We start from the raw sequence: 16774 nt of genomic DNA on the forward strand, positions 1-16774 counted from the left end.
ATTTAGCCCTATTAGCACATCTAGAGCTAAATTGTACCACATCTGTTTTAGCACATCCAAACACCTGTTTGAGACAAAAAAACATTTCATGACTTTTTGGATGGTATTTTAGGGTGTTTTCAAATCAGATTTTGTTATCTTTTTTCGACACAGTAAAGAACCAACATTTTCGAAAATTCAGTTTACCTAAACTATTCCTACCCACCTCACATCGGACCCAGCGTTCAGAAAAAAAATTCATCGGCAAAATACAGGACAATATTGTCTAATGGTAAAACTTGATCATTTTTTTTTGTTAATTTGTGCTAAAATTTTTAGAAAGATTTATATTTTGAGACGGAGGGAGTAGAATATTTCTGCCATTCCCCTCTTTTTTTCACAGGCGATGGAACACCCACCAATCTGCCTCCTGTCGCATGCAGGTTTATTTTGTTTCCATGCAAGAGAATCAGACTACACAACAGCATGCATGCAAGTTTCGTAAGTTGATAGAGCGCCACTGAAGAGGAAAAGAGTATCCAATGCGAAAGCTTTAGATAGTCTTATCTTTGCAAAATTCTTTTAAAATTCTGCAAAGAGGTTGATTCGAACCTAGAACCTCCAAGCCACAAGCGGAAAAAAAGAGAGGAATGGATTGAAAAAAAAAGAGAAATGTATTAAAAAAAGGGGAGGAATGGATTAAAATTATCCCATGAATTTTGATCAGATAAAATCAGATTGATCTCTAAGCTCTAAGGCATGTTCGTCCTGAACAACTTTGAATATTGTCATCCATATTAATAGAAATTTGCAGTTAACTTATATTCAATAGTAGAGTTTGGTGCTAATGAACTCAGCACTATTCCAAGGCTTACATGACTACAGTTGTAAGACTAAAGGCTACTCAGCACTGCAAGTACATTACTAGAGGGAATCCTCTTAGCTGGAGTAAAAAAAAAAATATCATTTTAAAACAGAAATGGCTCCAGCCCCATGTCGCCCATCACATTCAATTTGACATTGCTGTTTGGATGACAAATGCTGCGGATTTCCTCGCATACCCCCTTGATCTTTGAAGAAACAAACTGGTACGGCATGATAATTTCCAAACTTTTTAGTGTTTCTGCATTGCATCTAGATAGCAGAAACTTTACCAAATTCTCCTGTTCACGTGAACCTCTGAAGTTATTGATTTCTATCTCCTCAAGTGAATCAAAGGTAATGTTGTCAGCCCTGTAACTCTCTGGCAGACGACATGGACAGCCCGACATCCTGCAACGCTCTATCTTCTGAACACCAGAAAAAATAATGTTAGCAGAAAATAGTTATATTCTAAAATCTATGTTAAGTTTGCACTTGACTGATATCAGACCCCTGTTGATATGCATACATCAAGTTGTGAACTTGTGATATATCAAGCATGTGTAAGCATTACCATATTAAGAGTTTGTGTAGGAGAGAATAGAATTGGTGTAATGATGAATTGTATTAGCTTGAGGCCTCGGCCGGTATATATAAGAGTACAAGACTTGGGGTGCAAGGCAACCCCACCGGATATGTATGGCAGTCCGGATACAATATCTAAACTACCAAATATACTCTAACATCCCCCCGCAGTCACAGTGGGAGCACTGCAGACGGTGAGGCTGGAGGAGAAGCCGAAGGTAGAAACCGACGGACTGACATCCCCCCGCAGTTGTAGCGTCGGCGCAATGCGGATGCTGCGACTGGAGAGAACCGGCGAGAAACTCATGTGGATGGTAGCCCTTTGTGCCGATGTCGAAGAAGCCAAACTGGAGCAAGTAGCCGTGGTCGAGGAAGTCATGCGTAGGGTAGCCGTGGTCGATGGTGAGCTGTCGAGGTCGCCGATTGTAAGGAGCCGCACAGGAAGCCGCGGGCACACTAGGAAGCGCCATTGTGGAGGCGTAACGGAGACGACGCCGGAGACGAAGATGGCGACACGTCGAGGCAGTCGAAGAGAGTCGATGCCGCAGTCGACGCAGACACGCCATCGAGCGACACATCCCCGGGTTTGCCAGACCCGTGAATGCATCGGGGACGATGGCACGCACCGGTGTTGCCAAGACCGGACGTGCAAGGGAGAGTGCACCACCAAGACGTCGTTGTCTAAGGGACCAGCAGAGAAGGCCTCCACGACGGTCGCAGGCGCAGAAGAACGGCGAGGAAGAAGATGCCGATGTAGCCCGCAGTTGCTGGAGTAGACGAAGGGGTAGAAATGGACGGCGACGATGGCGACGAGGTGGTGCTGGACGAAGCGACGAGGTAACCCCGGACGATCTGGCGCAAGGCCTGATGATCCGGAGGACGCGGCGGCGGAGCTCGAAGAAGGCGACGAACTCGAACAGCTCGGGGAAGACCATGTGCGCGCAAGGCGTGCACTGACCTAGTCGTAGACGATGTGGAAGATGCGGTCGAAGTGGACAAAGTCGAGGACGTAGTCGGCGGCGGTGAAGATGCAACGACGAGGAACACCACGGACTGTACCGCTGCTGCCCGAAGAGGCGAAGCAGCGACCACCCTCCATACTCGGGGAAGAGGCGCGCAATACGATGACGGATGTCACGGGAGCCAGGTGGATTGCGCATGTCGGCTGATCAGACCGAGTATGCGCGAGGCGAGACGACGATGGGAGAAGTTGGTGGAGGCGTCCCGATCGGTGGAGGCGACGACGAGCCGGCGAAGATCGACGTGCGGACGAGGCGACGAGGCAGGCGGCACAGATGGGCGTCCCCTAGGGCACCGTCCATGTCGCTATGCCGCACAGTCGAAGACGAAGAAGAGGCCGGTGAAGTCGATGCTGATGTCGAAGTAGAGGCGTGCGGTCGACGGGCGGTGGGCGACTCAATCTCGAGCAGTGCTCGAGTAAAAAGCAGAGGAATTACCAAAAAAACAAATCAGCAGCAGCTCGTGTAGCACCTCTGGGTGCGCGTAGCGCAATCCTCTCAATCTCCTCTTTTTCCTTCTCACCCGTCACGGTCAATGACCGCATCTGAAGCGGAAGAAACAGAGTGAGAGAGAGAGGAACGGCGGACAGCGATGAGGGAGGCAGGCGGCCGGCTCCCTGCGGCGGCGCTGGAGGTCCTGCGCCGGGCGGCTCCCCGCCGGGAGGGGCCGCGGAGGGGCGGTTGAAGCCGGGCGGCTCCCTCCCTTGCGGCGGCTGGAGCCCGCGCGGTGAAGGGCGGCGCCGTCATGCATGCCGCCGGCGACGAGGTCGACGCGCTGTGTCGGGGCCCCTGCTGCCACCACGGCAGCACGGGGTAGGGCACGGACGCCGGAGGAGACTGCGGCTGCCACCACGGCAGCGCAGATCGGGGTCGTCGACGACAGCTTTCATGGCGGCGGTGACGAGGTACGTCACGATCTGCTGCTGCTAGACGCGAGGATGGCGGCGGATTAACTCGATCCGCCGCGATGGAGGGCGCTGCCCCCGGCGGAGGTCATGGGGGACCTCCATGGGGCGCGCTAGGAGGCCGTCGAGGGGGCGCCCTAGATGGGAGCCGTGGGGGACGGCCGGCGGCACGCAGGAGGCAGGAGGGGCGCCGGTGGCGCTAGGGTTAGGGCAGCGGAAGATAGCCTAGGATCTCAAACCCTAATCTCGTGATACCATGTAGAAAGGATAGAATTGGTGTAATGATGGATTGTATTAGCTTGAGGCCTCGGCCGGTATATATAAGAGTACAAGACTTGGGGTGCAAGGCAACCCCACCGGATATGTATGGCAGTCTGGATACAATATCTAAACTACCAAATATACTCTAACAGTTTGATTTGTTGAGATTATGATTATAGCCATGTCAGCCTAGGAGCATCTTAACATCAAGCCCACTCCAACAACAGTGATTCCAAAAAATAATTATCACTTATTTGTACAATATAAAAGACTGAGAAAAGCATATAACTAGACAATTGATTTCCAGAAACAACCTATGTAGTTCCATACGCTAACATTTTGAAATTTAGAGCCTGTTTGGTAGGATACCTCGCTTCAAGAATTTAAAAAAAACCAACAAAAATCCTGTGGACCTAGAGCCAGGACTAAAAATGGAATGTTTGAGTAAAGCCATTTTCCTACATTTTAGACTCAAACTACAGGCTTAAACAAATTTATTTTAGCCTATGAACTCCATATCCTGCATGAATCCAGGAATTGGAGTGCTGTCAAATAGGCCTTGAATATATTGAACATGGAGGGAAAGAAACCTCCAAGCTTTATAAATAAATGCAAACATAATAAAAAAGGCAATTTCACAAAATATTAAACAAATATGGTTCACACAGCAGATAGACTGACCTAAAAGTTGTAACTTCCAATATCCTGCCATTACAATAAGTTCTCAGACTATTGATGAGTGTTGAAAAAATTTGGCTGTGTTAGGTTACATCCTTTTGTTTAGCAGAGCAGTCTGGACACAAAAAGATTCTACAGGTAACACTGATTAACTGCAATTCTGAAACAACAGCAAGAGCATCATGACCAGATTCTGATACCAGCAAGTGCGTGGGAAGGTAACTAGTCCAACAGGGTTCAATGAGCTATTGAAGAAACATTGAGGTCAGGAAGACAAGATGTTGTAAATAAGCAGCCCTTTGCTATCAATGACAAAATTATAGTTGAAATTTGTCTGAGGTAGATAAAAAGCAGTAGGGTTGCTGGAAAAAGGGATTACTATAAGTTGGTTATCTTAGGATGTTGATCCACTGTTCAGACAAACTTAGTAGCAAGGATTACTTTAGAGAAGGACAAGATCCACAGATTCATCGTTAAGCAGAAAGGAGTGGAAATTGCTATGCAGGTACTTTTAAGGTAGTCTTGATAAATAAATTTAGAGCAGATGATATTTGTACAGTAATCACATGACCAAAAATATTTTTATACTTATAAGTTACCTGAACATATAATTTCAACTTCCTTGTACATCTCCATCGCCCAAGGAGATGCAACATGGTTGGTGCAAAAGCATGGGGATTCGTCCATGATTTTATACACAATGTTTCACATGCAGGAACCTTGTCTGTGTCCTTTAGGAAGCTCTGGTATCCTTCAACTCCCTGCTCACACAAAATGACACAAGAGTCAACACAAAAGGGAAATACTACAACAAATAACATGGATTTGATGAATACGACTGTGAGCAATGATTATACTGTGTAACCAGGTTATAACCAAAAGATTATGTGATCTACACAGATGATGTGGTAACAGCTGATATTTTTACAATAATGTTTGGATTTTGGAATCAGGTGCCCGGTATAGCTTGATTTATTGGATGCTCCATCCACCATTCCCAACGCAATTGTCAGTGTTTTCAAATTGCTCAATTAATCACAATTAATCAAGAAATCAGTCACTGGACATCGACCAGGCGATTTGATTCAAATATATTGGCTAGTCGACCAATCCATCGATGATCGATTAGTCATGAATAATCGGTTGTCTAGTCAAGCGACTAGTTGCTAGCGCCAGTAACTTGGGTTTCATCCCAGTGGTATTCGAGGTGCAGCTCACAGCAGCCTGGCCTGTGACAACCATGGTTTTTAAAGCATAAAGGTGAGGCGAGGTAAGCCACCACTGCTCAGACGCCTAGGCGCTATAAGATGGGCTAAGACGACGCCTTAGGCCAAAACAAGGGGAGTGCCTTGTCACCTAGGCGTCCCCTTGAAAACACTGGTGACAACTATAAATACAAAAGCAACAGATCCAATTGCAGGCTATTGGTTCCTAATTTCAAGCAAAGTAACACACAAAGAACAAGCACATGTTGGGCTCAAACCAATTAAATGACCATTGACCAACCCCTGATTTTTGTTTTGTGCTCATTCTCTAGAAGATTTACAGTTAGGGTCTCATGGATAGCCAACCGACTAGGCTATAGGCTGCCTTGGACCAACTGGTCAACAAGCACAAAACTTTAATTGATAAATGATAACCCACAAATACCATTTTCATAGGTCAGATAATTACTACTTTTCTTGGATTAAGGGTAATTTTTTTTGAAGATTCAGCATGTGTTTTAGAATAAAATGTTTTAGGATGATTTATAAAAATGGAGGGACTACTTAATTATAGTATTAAAGTGTGATGGTGCTATTTTTGCAATAAGTGATATCTAGAAGGAATCTCCTTCACATTTAGCTGCAATACACTCCTTTATTTCAGCAATGCAATGGGGTTCAGCTGGTGTAAACAATAGCAGCTACACAAGAAAGATGATGGAGTACAAGCGGGAGCATGAATGGCATTGGGCACAGCAGTTTTCAACAAGACATGCATGCCCACATTTTAGTTTAGCTATCCCAGAGAAAGTGTATTTTTTTTAAAAAAAAAACTCAAGAAAATGTTGCCGAAGTAATATTGAAAATTCATAGTCTGCTATTCCCCTTGTTGAGATCCATGTCCTTGCTCTGCTGTGAGAATGTGGACATACCTGAGAAATTGAAAGATCCAGCCTCAGCTCATTGACAGTGTCAAATAGCCTCATCCGTAGCATGGAAGTTTGCTTGATCCAAAGCCGTTGCAGATGGCGATTGACCACAGCAAGCTGGTGGCGGCTGGGATCATAGGGGTCGTCGTGCCAAGCAACCTTCTTTAGATTTGGGGCGACGATGTAGGCCTCAGCGACTAGAGACACAGAGATCTTTTCCAGAAATGGGGTGTGTATCTCTAGCTTGCCCGTGTTTGCGTAGTAGAAGAGAGACACCAGAGATTCGGAGCGTATGGAGACATCGCAGTCGTCGGCCAGCGTGACTAGTACGAAAAGCTTCCGAAGGCATGGGCACCGCGACGAGACGAGACGTCCCAGCTCGCCACCATTCATGGTGGACAAGATTATCCGTAGATTGGTCAGCGCCGCGAAGGAACCGGCTAGTGGCAGCCGGAACACAATTTTTGGTCGGAGAAAGAGCTTGATCTCTGTCGCCCTCTCACAGACAGGTAGATCGAACCCCTGACTACCCTCCTCGTCCCCTAGCGCTGGGAGGTAGAGATCTAACCTTCCGGCGAGGCGCCGGGAGGCGAAGCGCAGCCACCGGGCGATACGGTGGGCGGGGACGAGGCTGGCGTGTATGTCCATGTGGATCTCGAGGCGTCGGAGGGTCGGGGCGGAGTAGGCGTTGAGGGCGGCGTCGACGGAGTCATGGAAGACCGAGGAGGCCGGCACAGGATCGTCCTGCGGATCGCCCCAGCTGAAGACGAGCTCGGGCATGTGGGCCCAGACGTGGCGCCAGCGGCGGGAGAGGAGGCTGGTGCGCGCGGCGGCTGCGGTGGATGGGAGGAGGAGGAGGACGCAGTGCAGGATCTCGTCGGGGAGGCCGCTGATGAGGTCGTCCGTGCCGCGGCGGCTGGTGGCTGGCGGCTCCATGAGGAAGAGGGGGAAGCAAACAGTGGAGGTGGAGTGATCTGGTCTCGCCCCTATCCGATTGGGATTTGGGGAGTCGAACAGGGCAGCAGCCCAACCGCTCGCGCGCCGCCATGCTCGGTCGCCGGAGTGGGAGGGAGCGGTGGGACGTGAGGGGAGCGTCCGGCCGGGGTGGTGGTCAAGGCGGCGAGGTTAGGAACTTAGGATCAGGTTCCAAGGTTTGAGGGCCGGAGCTCCATTCCGGTCATAGAAAAAAGGTCGGGGACGACCGGAGGACTAGCGGCGGGGCTAGATATGCGATGGGCCGGTGACCGGCGACGGGGATGGGTGAGGTACTGAGGTGGAGCACTGGGTCCACGGCCGGCGGCAGCGGCGGCGGCGGCAGGGTGGCCGGTGGGGAAGATAAGGGTGTGTTTAGTTGTGAAAATTTTTGGATTTCGATACAATAGCATATTTTATTATTATTTAACAATTAATGTTCAATTATAAACTAATTAGACTAAAAAAATTTATGAATCAGTTAGAATTAGTTGTTTTTTAACTGTATTTAATACTCCATGTATGTGTCGAAAGATTCGATGTGATGGGTACTGCAGAAATTTTTTTGGAAACTAAACAAGGCTTAAGATGAGAAATTTTGATATTTGACACTCAATTCGCAGTCTCATATGATTTAACACTCAATTCGCACGATTCGCAGGCCTTTTGAAATATGACCTCCCGGACAGAAATTCTTTGGATTCGAGCATTTTCATCTTATTTTCTCAATTCCTTTGATTTTTTTTCTCATTTTCATTTTACAGCCCCCCTAAAAAGATCGGATTGCCCCTGCCTTATCCTTTCACCGGGAGGATCCCAATCTGACATCTCTCGCGTGCGCCTCTCTCACCTCTCTGTCTCGTCGAACAACAGGTCGCCGCCGACACTAGCCGGGCTCTACTGGACTTCATCTCCCCTACGCCCAGCTCGCCTCTCTGGGGCTCCATAGCGTGCAGCCCCCGCCCAAGGTCGCAGGCCACCATGGATATTTGGATGTTGTTGCTGACTTGCTGATGTAAGAAATTGAAGAAGTGTTGGACTGCATCAGATAGAGGATTTGGCCATGATGACATAGGTTAGGAGGGGAGAAGAAGGTTGTCGACCCATGATGAAGAAATTGAATGAGGATTTGGCTACTAAACTTGCTTGGAAGAAGGTAATCTGTTGTTGACTTGTCCATGGCATTGCAATAGGAGGTGCACAGGTCAGGAGGGGAGAAGACGTGGCGCGGGGGGCAGTGGGTGTTGGGTTTCACAGGTCGCGGCTCCTCCACGTTCTCGCTCGTGTGCCTCGCCGCTTCCCGCGTTGGTACAGCAGGTTTGGGCGCCCGTTGAGGAACTTCTGGGCAAGATGCGAGGTCTGGCCCACCCTATTCTTGAGGGAGGGGAGCGAGGAGAGAGAGAGAGAGTGAGAGACAGAGAGGCGCACGGGAGGGAGGTCAGACTGGATCCTCACGTTGAAAAGGATTAGGCAGGGGCAACCTGATCTTTTCAAGGGGTTGTAAAGTGAACATGAGAAGAAAAATTAAAGAAGTTGAGAAAATAGGATGAAAACCCTCAGATTGAAAGAATTCGCATGCAGGAGGTTATATTTCAAAAGGCATGCAAATTGAGTGTTAAATCACGTGAGGCGTGCGAATTGAGTGTGAGGGCCTCACCATTTTTATCATCCAATTCGATCTATCTATAAAATTTAACATTGAAACCACTGATTTCTTTAATACAAGAGATTCTTCCTATTTTTCATTCTTTTCATTTTCTTTTCTTATTTCTTATTGCTTATTTCACATGTTACTTGACATATTTGCCCCTGACCTTCTCTATCTCTTCTCCCTCTTCTGTGTCCCTTTTTTGCTAGAGATCCTGACCTTCTCTCTCTCTCTCTCTCTCTCTCTCTCTAAAGAACAGGCCTCCGACCCTACCGTTGTCGCTAGAGTTGGTAGCCAAAACCTGGACGGCTGATTTGGGACACGATGTTAACGTGAACTGCCATGATCCCCTTCGAGGTTCCTCCCAGGTAAGCCCACAACCCTAACCCTAAACCCTCTGCTGTGAATCTGGTTTGATTTGGGGAGACGCATCAGACATAGAATCGAGCCTCGTGCTGACTAATGTGTCTTCTTTTTTTTTGTTGGCACTCGTTAGGTTCGATTTGGATGTGGCTTTTAGGTTGTGTGTTCAAACTTCACAATTGTCAAGGAAGCTAGATGATGCCATGATGGTAGCGCTATTGATGTGCCTCAAAAATATGTTGGATGGGTTGTGGACTATGGTTCTTGTACCTTAGAGATGGTAGAGTTAGAACTGGCAAAATGGATTGGGGGGCTCTGTCAGGAACTAAAAATTTATGAATTTGAATCGAGCAGTGGTGATGAAAGAGAATTGATGGATGGTAAAACTCTTTCACTTGCTTTCTTTGAAAAGCATACATCTAGGAGGTTGGTTCTATTTGTAGATGTTGTGGACAAACTATGAGATTTGCTTGGAAATTCTGGTGTTATAGAGGTTGTTATAAGATATGTAACAGATAACAGTAGTGCACAAGCACATTTGAGCATGGAGCAGCATGGTGTAATTGATTGGGATAGCCCAGATATCATTCCTGTCCTAGAGGAGCAAATATGTTGCTGTTACAGGATGTTATCTATGAGTTTCTTGGTCTTGCAGTAAAGGATGAGAGAGCACATCAAGAAAAAATGGCAACTGAACATCAGCAGTCGACTTGCATCCACCTCATCCAAAAAGTCCAATGTGGCCCTCATTTACTGAAGAAAGAGAGAGCAGACATCATCTCGTTTGACTATGACAACAGCACATGCTCCAACGCAAATCAACGACTCCGCGTGCCCGTTGTACAACCCGCTCCCGTTTGTCGTCGGCGTCGTAGATCCGATGCGCGCGCGGGCGATTTTTGCTTTGCACGGCAAAACTCGTGCCATTGCAGACCCCCCCTCTCCAAGGTCCAATGAAATACCCCCAAATCCCCCATTCGGCAGGAGAAGTGGGTGGCAGCGGCGGCCACACCATGTGGCAGGAACAAAGCGGGTGGTGGCAGCGGCGTGAGAGCTGCTCAAGGCGGAGGCGTTGTGCGAGCGGAGGGCCAAGGTGGCGTAGCGAAAGTGGAAGGCTAGGGGGGAGCTGCTATGGCACCGGAGCAAAAGTGGAAGGCCACAAGGGGAGCTTTGGCAGCGCCAGAGAAGATGAGTTCTGGCCGCCCCACCCATGTGCTGGAGCAGAATGGAGCAAGCACATATTCGGTAGATACTCCTCCGATTTCATTCACTGACGGAAGTTTCTTCTTCGACGGTCCCGACAGCTTCTTCGACAGCAGGCCGATGTCTCAACCATGGATGCTATCTTCATATCCCGGGACATGGTATTGATACATACCCAATTTTGGTCAATATTGCTCATAAGAACCACTGGACAAAGCCATCGTCATCTTTCTGGTTATACAAAAAAAAAACATTGTGTCACTATTGTTGTTGTTTATTTCAAAGTTTCGATTAGGTTCTTGTTTGTTTTAGAGGTTCTATTAGGTTCTTTGAACTTATAGTTTGTTTACAGAAATGTTGACAAAAAAGCAGCACATGGATGAATTGGCAAAGATTATTTTAGTAGGTTTGGCTCTAGTTGTAGTAACTACAGAAATTTTGTGCAGAAAGGGCCCTTTATATGAATTGGGAAGATGATTTCTTGTCCTTGTACATTGTCCCCTGTTTAACATGAAAGGGCACTTCATAGCTTTTATTCAAAAACAAACACCATAGATCAATCACAATATTTCATATATGTAAAATTTTGCAGGGACAAAAATCCAACACCCTCTGGAGGCTTCACAAACTTTATGCAGCCCCATGTGTCTCGAAATTATCATTTTACTGGAGGACCTTCTCACTTTTCCCCATTCAAGCCGCCACAGTCTATGGAAGATTTACCACAAAGATGAAATGTCCACTCCTCCTACATCAATGGAAAAATAATCAGTATGTTCATGTTGATAGCGGGGATGAGTTACCTAGGACTGAGAAGCGAATCCTTTGGAGTCGAGAAAGAGATGTCAAGATGGTGAGTCTGAGTGCATTTTTTCGTGGTGTTTTTAGTTGACACCTACTATAAGATGATATATACTTGATATTGTAACAGATTAGCTCTTGACTGCACAACTCAACTGACCCAAGCATGGCCGCTGATAGGAAGAATGAACAATACTAGGTAAATTGCGCGCTCCGCCGCGCCATTTTCGAAGGAGCTCAACGTTCTCAGCTATTTTGCCTTTAGAGACATTCCATCGAACACGTTACCTGCATGGGCATGGCAGCTTGGACAATGGTCGCCGGTGCCTTGTTTCATTACGGGGCTCCAGCTTGATGCCTATCCCATGCTTCGCAGGAGGGCGCGTGCAGCCGCACCGCCGCCAGCTGCCGGCCCATGGAGAGGGAGTTCGAGGGGCTCACACGCTGCCACCCTTTGCGGCCTCATGCAAAACCAGTGGACACAATCTCCCTGCTCGGAGCCGGATGGCCACGCCACCGCACCACGCACGACTCCACGGAGTCCCTTGCGCGGCGCGCGAGCCGGACGCGCCTATCGACTCGTGCTCGGCCAAGCCATCGCCTGCGGGGCCGCGCGACAGCGGGGAGAAGGCATCGGTGGGAAGGATCTGAGGAAGAGGAAAGTGGGCGAGTAGGCGCGTTCCCCGCGTCCCGCTGGCCGCTGCTCCTGCGAGCTTGGTCCCCGCCGCGGGCTACTCCCTGCACGCACCGGGTCCCGCGGCTCCCCGCCGGCTCCGGGACCGGCAGATATAGGAGAAGCGGCGGTGGATCCGGGGAGCGGAGGGAGGTGCGCGGTGCGGCGTGAGCTCAAGGACCGAAGTCCGCGCGTCGAGGCGGTGATTTCTCCTGGACGGAAAGCGGCCACGTGCGTGAACCGGCGTGGACCAATTCCAAGGCCGGCGTCGTGCTATCCACCGAGACACGTGTCAGCTCAAGGTTCTCCGGTTGCTCTCAGCGCTCCTCTTCCACTGCGCTTAGGGGTAAGAGTATTAAGCTTGGGCGCTGATAGGAAGAATGAAAATACTGGAATGATGTGGCTGAGACATACAACGAGACTACACCAAGTAATAGGGGAAGAAATGCGAAGCAAATTAAGGACCGTTTTTATATAAGATTAATAGATGGACTGACCTTTTCCATAGTGCTTGGGTGAAGGCTAGTAAGATTTTTACAAATGATTATAATGATCAAATGTGGAATGAAAAGGCTCATGTGTTCTATATAGAAGACAACAAAGGCAAAGAACAGAAGCTGGGGCCTTTTTGTGTTGATGGATGTATGGTATGCTGTCCAAAATAAGGCAAAATGGATAACATACAACATAGGGCTGAAAGAAGCACGCAAAAAGATGAGTTCAGACAAGGGGAAGTAAGGAAATGATGTTGACCATATAGATGTTGATGAACTTGAAGACCCTCCAAGGCCAATGGGCATGGAAGAATTGCCCAAAAGGATGGGCAGACATGTTTACTCAAAGTGGTAGCATCACTTGATCTTGATATATGGCATGCTTTTTTTTTTGGTACAGCCGAGGCCTATAATGATATCAATGTGTTGAACAAGTAACCACTATTCATCGATGTGATAAAAGAAGAAACCCCAAGAGTGATGGAACACAATATGACATGGGGTACTATCTTGCTAATGGAATATATTTGGAGTGGCCAGCTTTTGTGAAGGCAATATCAAAGCCTCAAATGGAGAAACAATAATTGTATGCATGATGTCAAGAAGGGGCAAGGAAGGATGTCGAGTGTGCATTTGGCTTGTTGCAATCCTGTTTTGATATTGTTAATCGTCTAGCAAGGTTATGGAAACATGATGATGTTGTTAATATAATGCAAGCTTGTGTTATCTATCCATAACATGATACTCGAAGATAAGGAATTGGTTAGAATTCCATTGGTTTTGAACGAGAATCTGAGTGTAACCATTGTCCTAACATTGGAAATGAGTACAAATGATAATCATATCCCATGCTTTGCACAAGTGCTTAATAGAAACTCCGCAATCCTGGCTCGTTCTACACATAAACAACTCAAGAATGATTTGGTTGAGCATATATGGCATCGTTATGAGCAAAGGAAATTAGAGATACATGCGTTAATCAAATTATTACTTTTGTTGTATCATATCATGTATTCCTAAGAACCTTTTCAAATGATTTTATATTAAATATATTCTTCTCTAAGAGACTCATGCGGACAATTTGAATATATCATGACTTCTCTCATCTAAGCAACAAAATAGCTACAAATATCAAATTGTGTACTACATCACCAAGATTTATGAGTCCAAGGATGAATTAAATAACTTGTAGGCAGTTAAAAAGACATCAACTATCTAAACTGTTGTACAAGTTGTCTATTTAGTTGCTTGTTTGTAGCAATTTTGTATGGGTCTCCCCTGAAGCTCTTAAGAGGCTTAGAGAGATAAATAGATATGGCAGTTTTTCTGATATGGCTAGACAACATAGAATTTCTAGAGCAGTTGAATGACGTTTGAACAATAATAATGCAATAAATGAAGGTAGCTTAATGAAAATAATTATGTGCCATGTTGGGCTTTATTTCCATTGCACAGTTTTCCCCCATGATCTTAGAGATATTTGCATTAAGGATGAGAGATGTGCTTCTTGTTTACACAATATTCTAAATATCTATACTTTTTATTGCATTTATTACTTTTAATGCTTATTAGAAGTTTTTGTGATGACAATTGTCATGTGTTTTTTGGTATTCTCACAGACACAATGGATAGCAAACTTCACTTTTTTTGTAGAAGTTTGCACGCAGAAGAAATTCCTAATTCCACTTGTTGCTTATATTAATACAGTGCTATGAGCACAAATTAATGTGATATTAACATATATGATTGTCAAGTCGATTATTAAACATGTGCGTGCCGTACGTGCACCCTACTAGTAGAAAAGATAAGAATCAGATTGTTTTATGGAAGCAACTACTCCGCGCGACCTCTCGTTGTAGTGCTATGCCGAGACCTCTTGAGGCTTTGACGATTTGACCTGTATGGCCATACCTTTTATCTATTCAAGCCCTGAGCCTTATTCAATCGTTTCCCATTCTTCGTCTTCCTTGCATCGCGCGGCTCTTTTGCTCGCCCCTGCCGCCAGCCCATCCCAACCATGCCTCCCGAGCCGCCCCAGCCCCGGCCCGCCTGCCCCGCGCGCACCTCACCTCCCTCCCGCACGCACACCCACCCGCTCCCGGCCGTGCACCCACGCGCGCACCGTCCGCCCCCTCGCCCCACTCCGCACGTCTTTCGGCCCCGCGCGCACCCGCACGCGCCGGCCACGCGCCCGCGCCCGTGCGCCCCCAGTTCCCCGAGCCGCGGCACCGCCCGACGCCACGCACCGCCCGCGCAGCCGCGCGCCTCCCGCCGTCGCACGGGCCCCTGCCCGCGACACCAGCCACGCACCACCCGCTCATCGCCGTTCGCGCGCACGCGCACACGCGAGCCGCCGCCTTCCCGCCGTGCCGCCGCTGTTGAACACCTCGCTGCCCGCTCGCCACCGCCCAGAAACGCGCGGCCACCACGCGTTCCACGCGCAACTGAGCCGCGGCGAACGCGCCAAGCCGCAGCAACGTGAGCTCCGCCGAGCCCACGTGCACGCCTGGCCGCGCCGCGCGCCCGCCCGCCGCTGCCCCGCATAGCGCCGCCCTTGTGCTCACCGCTGCAGCACACGTCCCGTCACCCCTGCACAACCTCGCGGCCCGTGCGCCGCTCCACGACGCGCGAGCGCGGCCGAGCGCCATTAAGGCCCGCCGCGCCGCCCGCCGGGCGCCACCTACTCGCCACCAGCCACGCCCCCCCCCCAAACCGACCTACATCGGCTATAAAAGGCCCCGCCGGCGCCGCTCCTCCGCACCCAAACTTCCCCCGGTCACCACCGCCTCTCCTCGCAGCTCACAGCGCCGCCGCCGCCGCCATTTCCGCCCGCCGCCGCTGGTTCGCGCCGCCCTGCTCCCTCGCCGCGCCCCGAGCCGAGGTGAGCTGGGGAATTGAACCCCACGCCCCCTCTAGCCCTTTTCCCCCACCCCCGGCCGCCGCCGTGGTCCAGGACGGCCCAATCGGCCGCCGCCGGCACCCCGGGGACACCTCCCCTGTTTCCCAGCGTGGGAGGGAGGAAGGGGATGGCAATTTTGCCAAAAACCCCTCCCCCTTTTCTTTATTTCTTAAAGAAACCTTCCACCCTTTTGTCTTTTTGCAGAAACACCCCCACCTTTAATATATTTGCGAATAAACCCTCCTCCAATATAAACTTAATCTCAAGTATACCCCTGACCTCTCCAGAATAACCCAAAAGCTTCCAAAAATTACAAGCAGACCCCTGCCTACCCAGGATTATTTACAACCAGGCCCCTGGCCCCTTAACTAACCCTCGAACCTTTACAAAACCTATTATTTCATGCGCCTAAACAACTCCGATTGACCCCAAACTTTACCATGTCACTTCTATTATAGTTTCGGGCCGCGCTATTAAGAAACCACTCAAAAATGCCACTTCTATCTCCATATTTTATGTGTTTCCGATTCGGGCTCAACGATAGAATCTTTGTATTGATTGGATGCTTGTTTGTGTGTGCTGTAGACCGCGGAGTGAACGAAGGAGAGCCCATCAACGAGCAGTTCTGTGAGCAGGAGAACGAGGACCAGTTCCGCGACCCCGAGCCCGAAGGACAGGACTTCCCCGAGGGCTACGAAGACGGCAAGTTCAATCCCATCCTTTGATGCATGTTTCTGTCCTAGTTTTTATAAACACAACCCAATGGCCTGTTTTATAAAGTTGCATATGTTTTACTTGCATGAAAACACGGTTGGATAGCCACCCCTTGATTTGTGTTGACCATTCCTTGACCACCTAGATTAATGTCTGATTTTGCTTGGACGTTAATCGACATTAGAACGCTTAGGACTTTACTCTTAAAATGATTTATTTGATAAAGAAAATGTGTGCGTGTGGGAAGGGATAAAATGTGGATTTTCGAAAGATGAGTATGGGCGAGATGGACGGCATTTCTGTGTGATTTGCCGATTGGTGTGCTTGTGCCTGTGTGGCAGAGCGAGAAGGGAGACATCCATCTTGTCGTGTCTAAGGACCGAGTTGGTGTGTCGTCTCACCTAACTCCACTATCGTGCAAACCACTCGACCGTTGAATGGGCAACGGCGTAGCATAAATCCCACTAGTTGGTGTGGTAGCCATCAGGAGAGCTGAGAGCAACGGGTAACTAAGGAAAAGGGATAAGCCCCGAGTGACTTATGCCCGGTTATACCTAAGTGAACGGTCAATGACCCCTTGGTGCA

The 16774-nt window shown here is 48.5% G+C and overlaps 1 protein-coding gene across 3 annotated transcripts; it reads right to left on the minus strand.

Annotated features, from left to right (window-relative positions):
* Positions 1 to 745: 745 nt before the first annotated feature.
* On the minus strand, positions 746 to 7771 carry LOC120640642 (F-box/LRR-repeat protein 13-like). Of its 3 annotated transcripts, XR_005661929.1 has the most exons (4): positions 6426 to 7745; positions 4888 to 5049; positions 4292 to 4448; positions 1130 to 1268 (listed from the first exon to the last, which is right to left on the minus strand). XR_005661929.1 is itself a non-coding variant. In XM_039916541.1 (3 exons), exons 1-3 carry the CDS (start codon positions 7356 to 7358, stop codon positions 948 to 950), a joined length of 1416 nt encoding a protein of 471 aa, XP_039772475.1. In that variant the 5' UTR covers positions 7359 to 7771; the 3' UTR covers positions 746 to 947. The 3 variants fall into 3 exon arrangements, 2 of the variants coding, with proteins under 2 accessions (XP_039772475.1, XP_039772476.1); XM_039916541.1 differs by lacking the exon at positions 4292 to 4448 and having other exon boundaries at positions 746 to 1268; positions 6426 to 7771; XM_039916542.1 differs by having other exon boundaries at positions 775 to 4448.
* Positions 7772 to 16774: the final 9003 nt, after the last annotated feature.

The sequence above is a fragment of the Panicum virgatum genome, chromosome 7K, assembly GCF_016808335.1.
Source record: "Panicum virgatum strain AP13 chromosome 7K, P.virgatum_v5, whole genome shotgun sequence".
Classification (NCBI taxonomy): Eukaryota; Viridiplantae; Streptophyta; class Magnoliopsida; order Poales; family Poaceae; genus Panicum; species Panicum virgatum.